Here is a 16,630-nt window from a genome sequence, read left to right as displayed (position 1 = left end):
CAAGGAAGCCTCGTGGCAATTCGGGTGATGAAACACCCGGCAAGCCGCAGCCACGCACTCGGGACGCGCTCCGCGGCGGCCGCAGCCGGTACCACCCCCGCCCGGTCGGCCAGGCGCCGGGCGCAGCGCCGCGGAGGGGCCCGGCCCGCACCCCGCAACCCGCACCCCGCGCCGCTCCTCCCAGCCAACTTCCACGCAGCCTCCCGGCCCCTCCGCCCCCGAGCCAAGTCACCTTCCCTATCTCTCCATCCCGCGTCCCCGCCGCTTCTCCAGGGGGCCGGTGAACGAGGCGGAGCGGGGCCGCACGCAGGGGGCGGAGGAGCGGCCCGCGTCTGGGCCGTCCTTCTCCGCCACGGCCGCAGCGCTAACGCCGGGGACCGGGATGGCCGGGGCCAAGCGCCTCTCGCCGCTCCGCGCCCGCTGGTGCCTCCTCTCGCGTGGCGCCGGGCCGGCTAAGCTAGCAAAAGCAGGCGGGCGGGGCCGGCGGCCCAGGAAGGGAAAGAGTGCGAGGGACTGGCTAACGCCGCCGCCCCCGCTGAGTCAGCGCGGAGCGCGTTCCCCGCGTTCGTGCCGCGCGGGCCGGAGACAGCAGCAGCCTCATGGAAGAAGGCGGACCGCAGCCCGCGGGCCGGCGCCGGGAGCCTACAACTCCCAGCATGCAACGTGCGCGCGGAGCTTCCGGGGCGCTGGCCTGGAGGCGGGGTGGCCTGAGCGTGTGGTGCGCGTCGGGATGAGGCGTTCGGCCTGAAACCTACCCGAGGTGCTGACTCTCGTTCCTTCTGCTCCAGTTCAAACTACGAGTGGAGTGCGCTCAGCGCGAAATATAGGCGATTTCGTCAGATGATTGGTAAATAGATGATCAGATTATCGAGATTTAATTGCCCCACGTTATTCCGATAAGCAGTGAACATTTTAAATATATATTTTATTGGTTTTGTACAGAGAGGAAGGGAGAGAGATAGAGTTAGAAACATCGATGAGAGAGAGTCATTGATCAGCTGCCTCTTGCACACCCCCTACTGGGGATATGTCCGCAACCAAGGTACATGCCCTTGACCGGAATCGAACCCGGGTCCCTTCAGTCCCCAAGCCGACGCTCTATCCATTGAGCCAAACCGGTTTTGGCTTAAATTTCACTTTAAACATAATATTTGTCATTCATGAAAAAGAGCGTTCTTAGGAAGTCCTACTCCTAGGTTCCTTCCATGGTACTGTTACTTAGCTTATGCATTCACCGATTTGTGTGTGTGTGTGTGTGTGTGCGTGTGTGTGTGTTGTGTTTTGTTTTTAATATGGAACGCTTCACGAATTTGCGTGTCATCCTTGCGCAGGGGCCATGCTAATCTTCTCTGTATCTTTCCAATATTAGTATATGTGCTGCCATAGCGAGCACCATTCACCAATTTGTTAATGATGCATCGAGGCAGTATAGGCTCAAGCTGCACAGATGTATAATAAATCCTAGCTTCCTCTTCACTGGTTGTCGACCTTAGTTTCAAGCACGTTAAATAACCTGTTTAGTAATCTGTAAAATGAGGATGATTCAAGTACTAACTTCGAGGTTGTTGTGAGGACTACAACCTCATGCAATAAATGCTTGATACTTAAGTTTCATTGTTGACTATTCCATACGTGCTGAATATAGACTAGGTTGCAGTCATTGGGACTACAGTAAAGAACAAACAAAACATGGGAAGGGGGAATAGAAAAAGAAGTAGAATAAAATTACTGTAGCAATTGAACAGCTACATTTTAGTGACACTGTACCAGACTTTTGATATATAGAGTATCTTGAACAGCTTTTGCATCAGTTTATAATTTTCTTTCTCAGAATGTCAGATTAGAATTCCTATCCCTATTTCAGTGTATCCTCAGAGTCTAGTACAGTGCCAGCTTGTAGTTATAATTCAATAAGTGAATACTTGCATAGATTCTTACATTAGCTATGTAGGTCGACTATGGACTATGGAGGCCCAATACTGAGTGGCTCTGAAGTCTTGAATACGGTCAATATATTGCAATGCCTTATCCTGTCAAATAAGTATTTTATTTGTCCTTTTCACTTGTAAATTCATATTTAACATACTTCACATATTAAATGTCCTGACACACTAACAGCTTATCTACAATTTATCTAGTAACATTGAACCTAGGTTTATAAAAATGTCTTTCAATTTCATAAACTCACATGATTACAGAACAAATAAGAAAGCACTTGAAATCCAACTGAAGAGGACCTGAAAGGGATATTAAATTTGACCATCCCCTATTCGGGTTACCTGGTCCATGAAGGACAGTTTCTAATCTCAGACTAATATAAAATGCCAGCTATTAAAATGTTGACAAATAACACTGTCATTATTTTAACTGAAAGCATATTTTTATGTATGAATTGTAAAATTTTTTAGGTTTAATTGCCATTTATTTAATTAATTTATTTATTTATTTATTTTTGAATTGTCAAAATTTTTGAGCATTAAGTACCAGAAGCAGTTCTAAGTGTTCAGACATTAATCCTCATAACAACTCTATAAGGTAGGTACTATCATTATCTCCATTTAATAGATGAAGAAATTGAAGTGCATAAAAGTTAGGTAGCAGAGCTGGGATTTGGTAAAGACTAACTGCAACTTTAAGCAAACATAATCAGTGGGAAGGATCTATGGAAGGAACTGGGGCTTGGGGAAGTTCTCACACTCTATGGAATGGTTAGAACCCTACAGGAAGAACTCTATGTTTATAATAAAGTTCTTTGATTCTAACTTCCTCTTGGCAAACAGGTCAGAGTATGAATGTGGATTGCTATGTCTGCATGCACTGGGGTGCAACCCTTTCTTCCCTCCCACCCCAATAAATCATTTTTGGTGACAAAATACCAATATTATTTTTCAGTTGACAGATTCAAACCCATAGTCTCACTCTAGAACCTGTGCTCCTAACCTCTGTCTTTCATATGAAGGTCCATTGACAATAATGACACTATAGAATTATAGTACTAAATCAGTCTTCTTCTTATAACAATAAAACTGTGTTCACCCAGCAGCCGTGGCTTGGCTCAGTGGTTGAATATCAACCCACAAACCAGTAGGTCACAGTTTTATTCCCAGTCGGAGCACATCCCTGGGTTGCAGGCTCAGTCCTCAGTAGGGCTATACAGGAGGCAGCCTATTGATGTTTCTATCTCTCCCTCTCCCCTACTCTATAAATCAATAAAAAACATTTTTTTAAAAGAAAACAATTAAACTTTGTCCTTCTTCTGTGTCTTCCTTTCTTTGAGTTGCCAGAGTACTTGAAATTATTTTGATAGACTAGAGGCCTGGTGCATGAAATTCATGCATGGGTAGGGACACTAGGCCTGGCCGATGATCAAAGCTGATTGGGGCCTTCCTTCCCCATCTGTTGGCTGCTGGCTGCAGACTGGCCAGGGCCTTCCTTTGTTCTGTGCCACCCCCCGATGGTCAGCGGATGTCATAGCAAGTGATTTTAGTCCCATTCTCCCAGATGAACTTTGTTGGGATACTTTGCATATTAGCCTTTTATATATATTCTAGGGGCCTGGTGCACAAAATTCATGCACTGGGGAGAGGTCCATCAGCCCATCCTGCCCTCTCTCACATACTCAGGGTACGTCCTATGGATGGCTTACGCCCGCTCCCCATTGGGAGTGGACCTAAGCTGCAGTCTGGTCTCCCTTTGCTTGAGGTGACTGGGCTGATCAGGGGAAGGTACCAGCCCCATCACCCCACTACTGCAGCCATTGCCAGTCAGCACAGCCTCCAAGGTGTTTTCATCAACATGGACTCCAGTCCCTTCACCATGAAAAAATGTCAACTTCCTTTAAGCATTTTCAAGATGTGTCTTTCATAGGATATGACATTTCTTTTTCTTTTTTTTTCAAATATATTTCATTGATTTTTTACAGAGGAAGGGAGAGGGAAAGAGTTAGAAACATTGATGAGAGAGAAACATCGATCAGCTGTCTCCTGCACACTCCCTACTGGGTATGTGCCTGCAACCAAGGTACATGCCCTTGTCCAGAATCAAACCTGGGACCCTTGAGTCTGCAGGCTGATATTCTATCCAATGAGCCAAACCAGTTAGGGTGGATATGACATTTCTTTCTTTATTTTTCTTTTTATCCTCACCTGAGGATGTTTCCATTAATATTTTCCCCTTCCCTCCAATCCCAAGCTCAGCCCCTCCCCACGCCTAAAGCCTCTGCCCCAGGCTTTAGTCTTGGGAAGGGGACCCCCTGCCCCTGTGATCACAGGTTCGGCCCCTTCCCAAGCTTAAAGCCTCTGCCTGCTGAGTTCCCTCCCGCCACTCCTACCTCTCCCACCTCCACCTCTCCCACCGCTGAGGCGAGCAGGGTGGGGAGAGAGGCAAGGCACGCCCCACCTGCCCCACTGTGCCTCTGTGCTGTGCGCCCTGCCCTGCCCACCCGACCTGCTGCTTCGGACAGCAGCGCATGGCTGCTGTGCACCTCACCCCGCCCCGCGCTGCCAGTGCTTTCCCTCCGCAGCCGCTACTGCCTAGCTTTCCACTTTGCCTCCCTCTTCCTTCTATGCTGTCTTCAGAGTTCACTCTTCCCTCCCTCTTTGAATGCAAATTAACCACCATCTTTGTTGGATTAATTTGCATACTTGCTCTGATTGGCTGGTGGGTGTAGCTTGTGTAGCAGAGTGATGGTTAAATTTGCATATTACTCTATTATTGTTATATATATAAGTGTTTCATATATATATAAAATATGTGTGATATATATATATATATATATATATATATCTCACATATATTTCATTATGGTGTGCAACATGCCTTCAGATATCTTTTCTGATTTGTTCCTCTTAGTCTTGTAAGGATGGAACTGGTATCATCATCAACATCATTTTTAAAAAAAATATATTTTATTGATTTTTATACAGAGAGGAAGGGAGAGAGTCATCGATCAGCTGCCTCTTGCACACCCCCTACTGGGGATATGCCCGCAACCAAGGTACATGCCCTTGACCGGAATCGAACCCGGGACCCTTCAGTCCCCAAGCCGACACTCTATCCATTGAGCAAACCGGTCCCCATCATTTTAATTTATAGATAAGGAAACCAAGGTGGGTCTATGTTAAGTAGCTTATCCTAAGTCACACAGCTACTACATGGTAGGCTAGAACTCTACTCCTAATTCTAGATGTAAACCAAAATTAATTTTAGACTGTAATGAAGAATAAAAAGCATTTGAGCAAAAGGAGCTGCAGCCTGGAGACACTGATTCAAGGAGTAACCTAAATTGTGTTCTGCTGAGAGAAAGGGGATTTTTTTTTTTTTTAAAGAGAGAGTAATTTATTGATTTTTAGAGAGAGGAAGTGAGAGGAAGAGAGACATATTGATGTGAGAATGCAACATCCATAGGCTCCTTACTGGGGATCACGTCACAACCCCACATATGCCTTTGACCAGAAATGCATCAACAAGAGGGAGGTCGCTTTTCATAGAGAAAGTTCCAAGCCAGGTTCCCAATTAGGTCCTTATTATGTAATGAGATACCCAAATTTGCACACTTCTGATTGGCCCAAGTTTCGAAGTCCTAATTAATCAGTAATATGTCTCCTGCCTAGTCATTACAGAGCAGTTCTTATTGAGGGAATGGGTCTTAGTCCATTGGTCGAAAAACAGGCCAGGAACTTCCTCATTACTGTTGATTCAATTTGTGTAAATGAGAGTACGTGAGAAGCCCCTGTCAGAAATGTCCCTAACTGCTCCCCTGCCTGCCTGAGCAACCTTACCCTCCTCTGCCTGCCTGCCTGGTTGCCTCTTCATGGCCCTCCCCTGCTGGCCTGGTTGCCCCCAACGTGCATATGGCTGGGGTCCCTCAGCCTGATCTGTGCCCTCTCTAACTCTGGGAGCCCTCAGGGGATGTCCTTAGAGGAGTGTGCTTAAGCCAGACATCCTTAGCTCTGCTACAGAGGGGGGAGAGACTCCTGCCACCACTGCTGAGCTTGCCAGCCATGAGCCCAACTCAGGGCTTCTGGCTGAGCAGCCCTCCCCCTGCGGGAGTGCACTGACAACGAGGGGGCAGTTCCTGCATTGAGCTTCTGCCCCCCTAGTGGTCAGTGTGCATCAAAACAACTCGTTGTTCCACTGGTCAATTTGCATATTAGCCTTTTATTATATGAGATATGTACCAAATGCTTCTTGAGTTTGGACACTTAGAAGATAAGAAGTGTCCACCTCAGGTGTATTTATGTTAACTATTCACATGAAGTTTACAAAAAAATAAGGGATTCTTTACATGTCTATAGAGCTTTTAGAATTCACATTCGTTGCCTTTGCTCCTCACACCAACTCTTTGGTTGGCAGGGCAAATATTAGTAGTTTCATTTTAAGGATGATAAAACTGAGGCTCAACATTATAAATACCTTTCCAAAGGGTTAGTACTCTAATCCAATTCTTCTGACTCCAAATCCAGGGATCTTTCTCTTATATTAAACCCCCTTCCTAGAATCTGGACTTTGCTGTTACTTTGGCAACAGTGCAGAACAGTGAGTGCCTAGGAACCATGGCACTGCCTTTTCTGTGCCACCAAGTTAGAAGTTTTAACTTAGGTCATTAGCCATCAACCCCTTTGTTAGATTCCCTTCTTCTGGTGCTTCATATTAACTTTTGTTAACCTGGTACCCTTGTCACCAAAAGCTCATTCTGGATGGGCTTGTTGGCAGATAGATCAGGTATGCTGTCTTTTCTGGAATGTCCAGACATTCTGTTTCTCTTGGTCCTGGGTTTGGAGTAGGAAGCCTGAGAGACACCCAATAACAGCTTGGAGTGAGGCCCTTTCCCAAACATGGGGCTCACATTCCACCTCTGTCAGCCATTTCCCTGTCAACAACTCTTGTGAGGCGTGGCTCTTTGGCACAGGTGAAGGGCCTTTGCCTTTTTTTTTTTTTTTTTAAATATATTTTATTGATTTTTTTTTTTTTACAGAGAGGAAGGGAGAGAGATAGCTAGAAACGTTGATGAGAAAGAAACATCGGCCAGCTGCCTCTTGCACACCCCCTACCGGGGATGTGCCCGCAACCAATGTACATGCCCTTGACCGGAATCGAACCTGGGACCCTTCAGTCTGTAGACCAATGCTCTACCACTGAGCCAAACCAGCTTCGGTGGCCTTTGCCTTTTGTTGGTCTGAGGTTACTAACCCTGCCTAGCGTGGTTCAGATAGGGAATAGTCCTGATTTTAGAGGGAGGAGCCATGTCCTGGGAGCTCACTTTTCATCCAGCTATTATGTTCTGAAGAGTCAGATGTAGGATCAGATTCTGAGAAAACTTTAATTGCTGGGTTCTTCACGATTTTGTCAGCAGGTGGCACTGCTCTCTTTACTCACCAAATACAGTCTCTCCAATAAAAGGAATCGTGTTCCTATTTCTTTGCTGCAATTGAGTTCCTCAGACTTGCTCTGCCACCACCAAGTATTTCTTCTTGTTCCCTTTAATAGGGATTTAGTGTACAATATCTGAGTATACGTTGTAATGTATATATGCTCTCTTTCCGTAAAGAATTTGAAATTGCTTACAACATACAGTATAGGAGGGAAAGGAGAATATAGTTTGCAATAAAGAAGATATAATTTGATTCTGGGCTGCGGGTAGTTGGAGAAATGGTAGGATTATGGGGAGCAAGTTTCTACTTCTCATCTCTCTAACCTAATTTATAATGTATTCCTCTTCTGTTAAATCTAAGCAGTACTTTTACTACCCTGCAGCCTCAAGGCTGAGCAATCAGCATTCCTAAACCTATTTTTTCAATTTTTTCAAGATGTAGGCCCCACTCATTCATCCTATATAGATTGAGGTCTGACTGTCCCCAAGGCCTTGTCCTGGGCATCAAGACCACAAGTATATCCATTAGGAAGCCTTCACTACTCCCAATCATGATAGGATTCTTTTCTCTCTGAGAGCTTTTAGCCACCTGGAGAGAGAAGACCTACGTTTATACCCATTAAGATTAGAGAGCTATTGCTAGCAATGTTATAATCAAATGCTAAATCTTTCTGATGGGCCTTAATAGGGATCTAGGATTGTTTTTGCTTATATATATAAAAAATAAATTGGTAAGTTCTATCTTGTCCAAATTTTTAACAGAAAACCAGATTAAAACTGCTGCTTCAGCTGAGACCAGTTTGGCTCAGTGGATAGAGCCTTGGCCTGCGGACTGGAGGGTCTCGCGTTCAATTCCGGTCAAGGGCATGTACCTTGGTTGCAGGCACAACCCCGGTGGGGGGTGTGCAGGAGGCAGCTGATTGGTGTTTCTCTCTCATCGATGTTTCTGAATCTCTATCCCTCTCTCTTCCTCTCTGTAAATAAAAAAATCAATAAAATACATTTAGAAAAAAACCAAAAAACCAAAAAACTGCTGCTTCGGTACAATTTGTAAGGACTGGCAAGGTCCACAATAGCTGGGTGGCCCGTTGTGTGGGGAGGCTGGGCGGAGGGTCCACGAAGCCGCCAAGTGGAAGGACCTGCTTCTCACCCCGCCCTCTGTTGTTCCGGAGTCCGAGGTTCAGACGAGGATTGGAGGGGAATGGGGGGCCGGGCGGAGAGCTCCGGGGAACCAGCCTCAGGAATCCAGCACCTAAGTCCCCCTCCCCTCCCCAACCCCCGCTCCCTGGGCCCGAGGGGCGAGGGGCGCGGCGCACGTGGCAACCGGGAGGCCGGCCGCTTTGTGGCGCGCGCGGGTTCCACCGAGGGCGGCGCCGAGGCGGGGCCGGGCAGGCGGGCAGAGGCGTCCGCTGTCCCCGCCACTCGGCCCGGCCGCGGGCGCCCCGCATGGCCAGCCCCGCGGGGTCCGGCTTCCCCGCGCGGACCAATAGCCGCCTGGACGCGTTCCTGCGCCGGCACCTGGCGCCCGAGGTCTACGATGCCATCCGCGCCTATGAGCCGTGCATCGTGGTGTCCGATTCGGAGAAGCACGCCTTCAAGTACTTGGTCCTCAGCGACCGGCTCATCTACCTGACCGAGAACCCGCCCAAGTCCATCCGACAGGTTGTGGCGCTGCGGGACGTCGTGGCCATTGACCTGGTGAGGAGCACGGGAGGGCAGTCGAGTGCCTGAGAATCCCTTTCTTGCCCCCCCCCTCCCACTTCCAGCCCCCTCCACACGGGAAGCAATTCCTTTCTTGCCTCCCCTTTCCTCCCTGGACTCCCGAACTGTTTAACTTACTTCAGTACTAGCAGCCACACAGGGACACTGGATTGCTACATACATTCCGTATAGAGATGTGTTACAAAAAGAAATTCACTTCAGACTGATTGATTTGCCTCTCAGCATAACAACAATGGCTTGTCTCGGTTTAGGTTCTTACAAGGGTATTTCTTGGATGACATGATCTCACACACCTAGGGGAAATAATGAACAACTTAATGGATGAACAAAAACAGACCTAGAGAAAGAGAAGCAGCATCAGACTCTCAAACCTCAGAGGGAAAGTAGGGGAGGGTGGGGGTAAGGGGAAGAAATCAACCAAAGGACTTGTGTACACATGCAAAGGGGCCTAGCCAGTGGCCCTGGACACCAGGGGGGTGGGGGCATATGTAGGGAGGGGTTTGGGATGGGAATGGGGGTATGAGGATAATTATGTGATACCATAATCAATAATAAAAAAAATAAAGGAAAAAAAATAAAGATGTGTTACCTGTCAAACCCCACTCGCACCCCCAATAGGGCTACATATTTGAGAATCTGGCCTAGTATAAAAAATGCAGTGTAAAGGGACTCCTTCGTTCATTATACACCCAGCTTGTGCCAGGCGCTGTGCTACACAGTGAGGATGCAAAGATGAAGGAGGGTTCCTTCCTAGAGACAGAAAGCCAGCACCAATGCAGATAAATGCATTGTGTTAAGTGCTATTATGCCTTGTTCACTTTTTTTTTTTTTTTTTTAAATCTCCAGCATTTAGAGCATGCTAGGTGTTCAGCTTTAATGAATGAGTGCATCAGTGAGATAGGTGTGCACAGGATGCTTGGCACTCTCAGGCGGAACCCTTGAGCCACACTGGGCTCAGGTCACAATGGAAACACGTTCTCAGTGGGACTGCCATCACAGCGGGTCCCCCTCCCCCGCAGGAGATACAATCTAGCAGAGCCGCACCCTGCCCCAGTTTTTATTGTGCTGCTACTGTGTCCCTTTTGCTCCAGGAGTAGACTTACCTTGTCAACCAGCAGCAGATTGGAAGCAGTCTCTCTTCTCCAATTACGGTTTTCCCCGTCTTGGCTCCCTTTGTCAGAGCTGCTTTCCAGGTGTGTTCTTTTTCCACTGGGGACAAGTGTCTAGCCTTGTCTCTCCCCCATCCCCCCCTTGTCTGAGTCTGTGTTCCCAAGGGAAGCGGCTGGTGAGACTCTTGATGGGGCTGTTTTGCCAAGAGAATCAGAGCTTGCTTGGAATAGTCTGTAAGAAGAGAACAAAATTAATGAAAACATCCTTTTTTTTTTTTTTCTTCTACTTAAAAGACCTCTGTGGGATACTATCAGAGCAAATTAATTCGTTTGTTTGTTTTTTAAAGTAAAAGTTAGGAAGAATCCTACAAAAAGGCTTACCAATTTATTTGGTCATATTTTAGGTACAAAATTTCAAGCCTAGAGAAGAATGTGGAATGTCTGTAAAGAAGCTGGACAAATATAAGATTTGAGCACGGTTGATCAAATGTCAGTCTGGCACAACAGAGTTTAACGTTGGTTAAAATTGGGGTAGGCTGGTTAATGGCTCCCAAGAGATATCCCTGAAATCTGTGGATATGTTACATTACATCATTAATGGCAAAGGGGACTAAGGTTGCAGATGGAGTTGAGGTTGTTTACTAATTAGCTCACTTTAAAATAGGGAGATTATGCCCTAGCTGGTTTGGCTCAATGGATAGGACTTCTGCCTGAGGACTGAAAGGTCCCAGGTTCAATTCCAGTCAGGGGCACATGCCTAGGCTGCAGGCTTGATCCCCAGTGGGGGGCATGCAGGAGGCAGCCGGTCAATGATTATCTCTCATCATTGATGTTTCTCTCTCTCTCTCTCTCTCTCTCTCTCTCTCTCTCTCTCTCTCTCTCTCATCCCTCCTCTCTGAAATCAATAAAAATATTAAAAAATAGAACATTTTTTTTAAAATAGGGAGATTATTTTGGATTATCTGGGTGGGTTCAAGGTAATCACAAAGTCCTTAAAAGTGGAAAAGTGAGGCAGAAAGGAGTCAGTGGCAGAGTGATATAGCATGAGAAAGACTTACTAGTTTTGAAGGTGGAAAGGGGCCACAGTCCAAGGAAAAGGCTAGGAATTTTGTGCCTGCGGAAGAAATGTGGGCCTGCTGACACCTTGATTTTAGCCCAGTGAGACCCATTTCAGACTTCTGTACTCCAGAACTGTAAGAGAAAAAAGTTGTGTGGTTTAATACCACCAAGATTGTGGTAACGTATTATAGAAGCAACAGGAAATTATTGTAATACAGTAGTTTTCCCTATTACAGTGTTTTAAAGTGGGTAATTATTTTAAAAAAATATTGTACCAGTGAGAAATAAATGTAATCACGCTAAGCACAAATTCCTCAAAAATCTATTTTTCTGAGTTTTAATAAAAGAGTTCTAGGGTTATTATTATAGTTCAGTGGCTATACTAACCTCCATAGGATAGTATGTACAAACAGGTGTTACAGAATTATTTTACCTGGTATCAATTAATAACCATAGATGTAATTGACTGTCATTCTCCCATGAACACTGGGCCCTTACTTAATACTACAGTGTATAGAATTTTCCTGATTTCTGATTTATATCTCATGTAGTTGTCCTCCTATCCACACTAACAAAAGACCCGAACTTGGATTTGGTATAAGTGATATTTCCTTTGCATCAAAGACCAGCTTAAATTGCACTTGGAGATCTCAGGAGGCCTATGCTATGCTTCATCTCCTAAAAAAGGAGAAAAAAAAAGTTTCTAAGGTTGCAGAGCTTTTATCAATATAAAAGGCCTACATTTTCCTTAAGAGTTACTTTTAAAATTATTCCCTAGAGTTCTGCTCTTGTATGCATCAAAACGCTATTCTTTTTAAAAAAATATATATTTTATTGATTTTGTACAGAGAGGAAAAGAGAGAGACAGAGAGTTAGAAACATCGATGAGAGAGAGTCATCGATCAGTTGCCTCTTGCACACCCCCTACTGGGGATATGCCCGCAACCAAGGTACGTGCCCCTGACCGGAATCGAACCCTCGAACCCGGGGGTCCCTTCAGTCCCCAAGCCGACGCTCTATCCATTGAGCTAATCCGGTTTTGGCTAAAACGCTATTCTTTAAGTGCTTCTAAGATTAGACACATTGTGAAAGTGTGAGAACCAAATATCTAGAACAGTCTGCGAGTTTCCTAAGGGTTCCTTCCTAACAGCTACAGAGAAAAAAAAAAAAAAAAAAAAGAACCAACTCCAGCAGCCCTTGCCTCCAACGTGTTGCCTTTCTTTCTTCTTGTCCTTTCACCACTGCCCCCTCACGGAGCATCTACTCTCAGCCACCCCAGGCTCCGCGGCCTCTCGAAGAGGTAACAAATGCGCCTTTTACAGTCTGTCTTGTTTGCCTGCAGTGTATATTTTATGTCCTCCTCCCTCAAGGTAGTTCAGATCCCCATATTCACAACCTGCCTCCTGCACTTCCTTTTTCTTCTCTTCCTCCTCCTCCTCCTCCTTTTAAAAATCTAAAACACATTCTTAGCTTGGACAGATTACAGGCAATGCTGAAGGGACCACTGTAATTTGCCAATTGTGATCCCTGCTTTCCCCCTTTCTGTATTCAGATTGTACACATTTTCTCTTTTTGCTTAATCCTCACCAGAGGACATTTACCCATTGATTCTTTCCATTTTTTAAAATTGATTAAGGTATTACATTGGGAGTTGGGGGGGGGCATATCTCCCCCTGGCGCCCCCCCCCCCCCAACTCCCACACATGCCCTTACCCCCCAGTGTCTTGTGTCCATTGTTTATGCTTATATGCATGTATACAAGTCCTTTGGTTGATCTCTTACCTCCCTCCCTCCTCCTCAGCCTTCCCACTATTTTCCATAAGTGAATGAGATCATGTGGCATTTTTATTTCATTGCCTGGCTTATTTCACTTAACATAATGCTGTCCAGATCCATCCATGCTGCTGCCAATGGTAAGAATTCTTAATTTTTATAGCAGCTTAGTATTCCATCGTGTAGATGTACCACAGTTTTCTAATATACTCATCTGTTGATGGGCATTTAGGCTGTTTCCAAATCTTAGCTATTGTAAATTGTGCTGCTATGAACATAGGGGTGCATATATCTTTTCTGATTGGTGTTTCTGATTTCTTGGGATATATTTCTAGAATTGGGATCACTGGGTCAAATGGGAGTTCCATTTTTAGGTTTTTGAGGAAACTCCATACTGTTCTCCACAGTGGCTGCACCAGTTTGCATCCCCACCAGCAGTGCACGAGGGTTCTCCGCATCCTTGCCAGCACTTGTTGTTTGTTGATTTGTTGATGATAGCCATTCTGACAGATGTGAGATGGTACTGCGTTGTCGTTTTGAGTTGCATCTCTTGGATTATTAGTGACTTTGAGCATGTTTTCATATGTCTCTTGGCCTTCCTTCTGTCTTCTTTCAAAAAGTTTCTATTTAGGTCCGTTGCCCATTTTTTATTGGATCATTTATCTTCCTTTTATTAAGTTGTATGAGTTCCCTGTAAATGTTGGAGATTAAACCTTTATCAGTGATAACATTTGCAAATATGTTCTCCCATACAGTGGGCTTTCTTGTTGTTTTGTTGATGGTTTCTTTTGCTATTCAAAAGCTTTTTATTTTGATGTAGTCCCATTTGTTTATTTTCTCTTTAGTTTCCATTGCCCTCCCATTGATTTTTAGAGAGAGTGGAAGGGAAGATGAGAGACACACTGAGAGAAACATTGATGTGAGAGAGGCATATCGATTGGTTGTCTCCCACACATCCTCTGACTGGGCTGGGGATTGAGCCTGCAACTGAGGTACTCACCCTTGAATGGAATTGAACTGGGTGAACCCTTCACACTTTGGGGCCAACGCTCTATCCACTGAGCAAAACTGACTAGGGCAAGATCCTACACATTTTCTAGGCTAATTGCATTTTCTTGGCTGAGTCCAGGTTAGCAGGCATTTGGTCTGTTTTGTTCATTGCTATGTCTCTGGTTCCTAGACCACCGTCTGGCACAGATGAAATGCTCAATAAATATTTGTTCAATATTCAACATAATCTGTCTCTTCTCTTTCTGAATTTATTGTCTGCAGTAGACATCTGGGTATTTTAGAATACATTTATTCAGCTTTTGCATTCTATCAGTGTAGACTTACCTGGTCAAGTTTTTTCACCTCTATTTTGTGCCTCACTTCCTCTTTGGTGAAATGGAGATAACAGGACCTTACAGAGGTGCTGGAAGGAGTAAATTAACAAAAGTATGATAAGAACTGCATACAAGTTAGTTATAATAGCCTTTATTCACATATATTAAGTCAATCAAGGCTCCCCATATGTAAGATTCATATTATTACTAGTATCATCCCCTTTCCAAATTAGGACACTTAGCTTTAGGAGATTTAGGAAATTTGGAAAGAAAATAACTGTTTTTGAGCATTTATAATATATTAGGTGTTTTAAAACACATGATCTCATTTACTGTTTTTGAAAATCTACCCAGTAGGTTTGACAAATTTAACACATTAAAAAAGAGTTCCCATCTTTACCCCAAACCATGTTCATCCCTCAGCTTTCCCTATTTTAGAAAGTAACATCTTCCATCATCTTTAACTCTGTCTTTCTCTTACTCCCACATCTAACATACCAGTATATCCTCTTTTTTAAAAAATGTATTGAGGTAACATTGGTTAATAGCATTATTTAAATTTTAGGCATACAGTATTATAATTTTCTATCTGTATATGCCATTGTGTGCTCACAACCCTATGTCTGGTTTCCTATTTTTACCATATATTTGACTTCCTTCACCCAATTCACTCTCCTCCCACCTTCCTTTCCTTTTGGTAACCACCATTCTGATGTCTGTATTGGAGTTTGTTTTTATTTATTTTGTTAGTTCATTTGTTACTTTTTTTTTTTTTTTTAAATATATTTTATTGATTTTGTACAGAGAGGAAGGGATAGAGATAGAGAGTTAGAAACATCAATGAGAGAGAGTCATCGATCAGTTGCCTCTTGCACACCCCCTACTGGGGATATGCCCGCAACCAAGGTACATGCCCTTGACTGGAATCGAACCCGGGTCCCTTCAGTCCCCAAGCCGACGCTCTATCCATTGAGCTAAACCAGTCCCGGCCATTTGTTACTTTTTTATCTCATATTCTGTGTATGAGAATATGTAGAATATTTGCCCTTGTCTGTCTAGCATTTCATTTAGCATATTACCCTCAAGATCTATCCCTATTGTTACAAATGGCAGTATTTAATCTTTTTTTATGGCTGAGTAGTATTCCATTGTATATATAACACATTTTCTTTACCCATTCATCCACTGACTCTTAGGTTTTTTCCATGTCTTGGCTATCCTATATAATATACAATAGATTAATATGCAAATTTACCATCACCACAACACACAAGGTGGCCACCCCCATGTGGACACAAGATGGCCAGCAGGGGAGGGCAGTTGTGGGCAATCAGGCCTACAGGGGAGGACTATTAGGGGCAACCAGGCCAGCAGGGGAGGGAAGTGAGGGGTGACCAGTTTGGTAGGGGAGAGTTATTAGGGGCAATCTGGCCGGAAGGGGGGCAGTTAGGTGTCAATCAGGCTGGCAGGGGAATAGTTAGGGGGTGATCAGGCTGGCAGGCAGACGTGGTTAGGAGCAATCAGGAAGGCAGGCAGGCGAGCAGTTGGGAGCCACCAGTCCTGGATTGTGAGAGGAATGTCCAACTGCCTATTTAGGCCCGATCCCAGTGGGCAGTTGGACATCCTTTGAGGGGTCCCAGATAGGAGAGGGTACAGGGTGGGCTGAGGGACACCCCCCATCCCCACGCACGAATTTCATGCACCAGGTCTCTAGTTGTAAATAAAGCTGTAATGAACATGGAGGTACATATATCTTTACAAATAAGTGTTTTCATATTTTTTGGGTAAATATCCAGAAGAGGAATTGCTGATCATACATTAGTTCTAGTCTTAATTGCGAAAGGAACTTCCACACTAGTATATCCTTTTGTCTTGTGTAAAGGAGGAAAAAGTTTTCCTCAGCCCTCTAGGGTTCCTGGCTAGGCCCCTAAACTGGCAAAGACAGATTAATAGGATAAAACCATACAAATGTATTTAATATAAATATTATATGACATGAGAGACTTTATAAGGAAATGAAGACCTGAAGAAAGTTAAATCTGTACATTTAAAAAATATATATTTTTATGGATTCCAGAGAGGAAGAGAGAGGGAGAGAGAGATAGAAGCATCAATGATGAGAGAGAAAATCCTTGATCAGCTGCCTCCTGCACATCCCACACTGGGGACCAAGCCTGCCACCTGGGCATGTGCCCTGCCTGGGAATCAAATCATAACCTCCTGGATCATAGGTCAATGCTTAACTACTGAGCCACACCAGCCGAGTGTAA

The 16,630-nt window shown here is 44.7% G+C and overlaps 2 protein-coding genes, 1 long non-coding RNA gene and 1 other non-coding gene across 6 annotated transcripts in view; 1 reads left to right on the top strand and 3 right to left on the bottom strand.

Annotated features, from left to right (window-relative positions):
* XPOT (exportin for tRNA) overlaps positions 1-630 on the bottom strand; it is a 43,833-nt gene extending 43,203 nt beyond the window's left edge. Inside the window, exon 1 of one of the 2 annotated variants that reach the window (XM_036458860.2) lies at positions 233-630. The gene's annotated coding sequence lies outside the window, so the exon portion shown is untranslated. The remainder of the gene's footprint in view (positions 1-232) is intronic. The other variant, XM_036458861.2, reaches the window with a different exon arrangement.
* A 656-nt stretch (positions 631-1,286) lies between these two features.
* On the bottom strand, positions 1,287-1,393 carry LOC118730945. The gene has a single exon (XR_004991672.1). It is a non-coding gene; the product is annotated as a U6 spliceosomal RNA (small nuclear RNA).
* A 6,923-nt stretch (positions 1,394-8,316) lies between these two features.
* The window catches only part of CUNH12orf56 (chromosome unknown C12orf56 homolog), a 74,910-nt gene continuing 66,596 nt past the window's right edge, over positions 8,317-16,630 (top strand). Inside the window, exon 1 of the mRNA XM_036458867.2 lies at positions 8,317-9,070. Within this exon, the coding sequence (XP_036314760.1) occupies positions 8,819-9,070 (252 nt within the window). The 5' untranslated portion in view covers positions 8,317-8,818. The remainder of the gene's footprint in view (positions 9,071-16,630) is intronic.
* Positions 10,138-16,630, bottom strand: part of LOC118730721 — a 100,087-nt gene continuing 93,594 nt past the window's right edge. For both annotated transcript variants that reach the window (XR_004991591.2, XR_006742863.1), the window contains exons 3-5: positions 14,371-14,449; positions 11,262-11,394; positions 10,138-10,435 (exon numbers count right to left, since the gene is read on the bottom strand). This is a non-coding gene — a long non-coding RNA (uncharacterized LOC118730721). The remainder of the gene's footprint in view (positions 10,436-11,261; positions 11,395-14,370; positions 14,450-16,630) is intronic.

This window comes from Pipistrellus kuhlii, unplaced genomic scaffold, assembly GCF_014108245.1.
Source record: "Pipistrellus kuhlii isolate mPipKuh1 unplaced genomic scaffold, mPipKuh1.p scaffold_m20_p_3, whole genome shotgun sequence".
In the NCBI taxonomy this organism is placed as follows: domain Eukaryota; kingdom Metazoa; phylum Chordata; class Mammalia; order Chiroptera; family Vespertilionidae; genus Pipistrellus; species Pipistrellus kuhlii.
The sequence above is the reverse complement of the archived record's forward strand: the minus strand, read 5'-3'. Positions and strand labels throughout refer to the sequence as shown.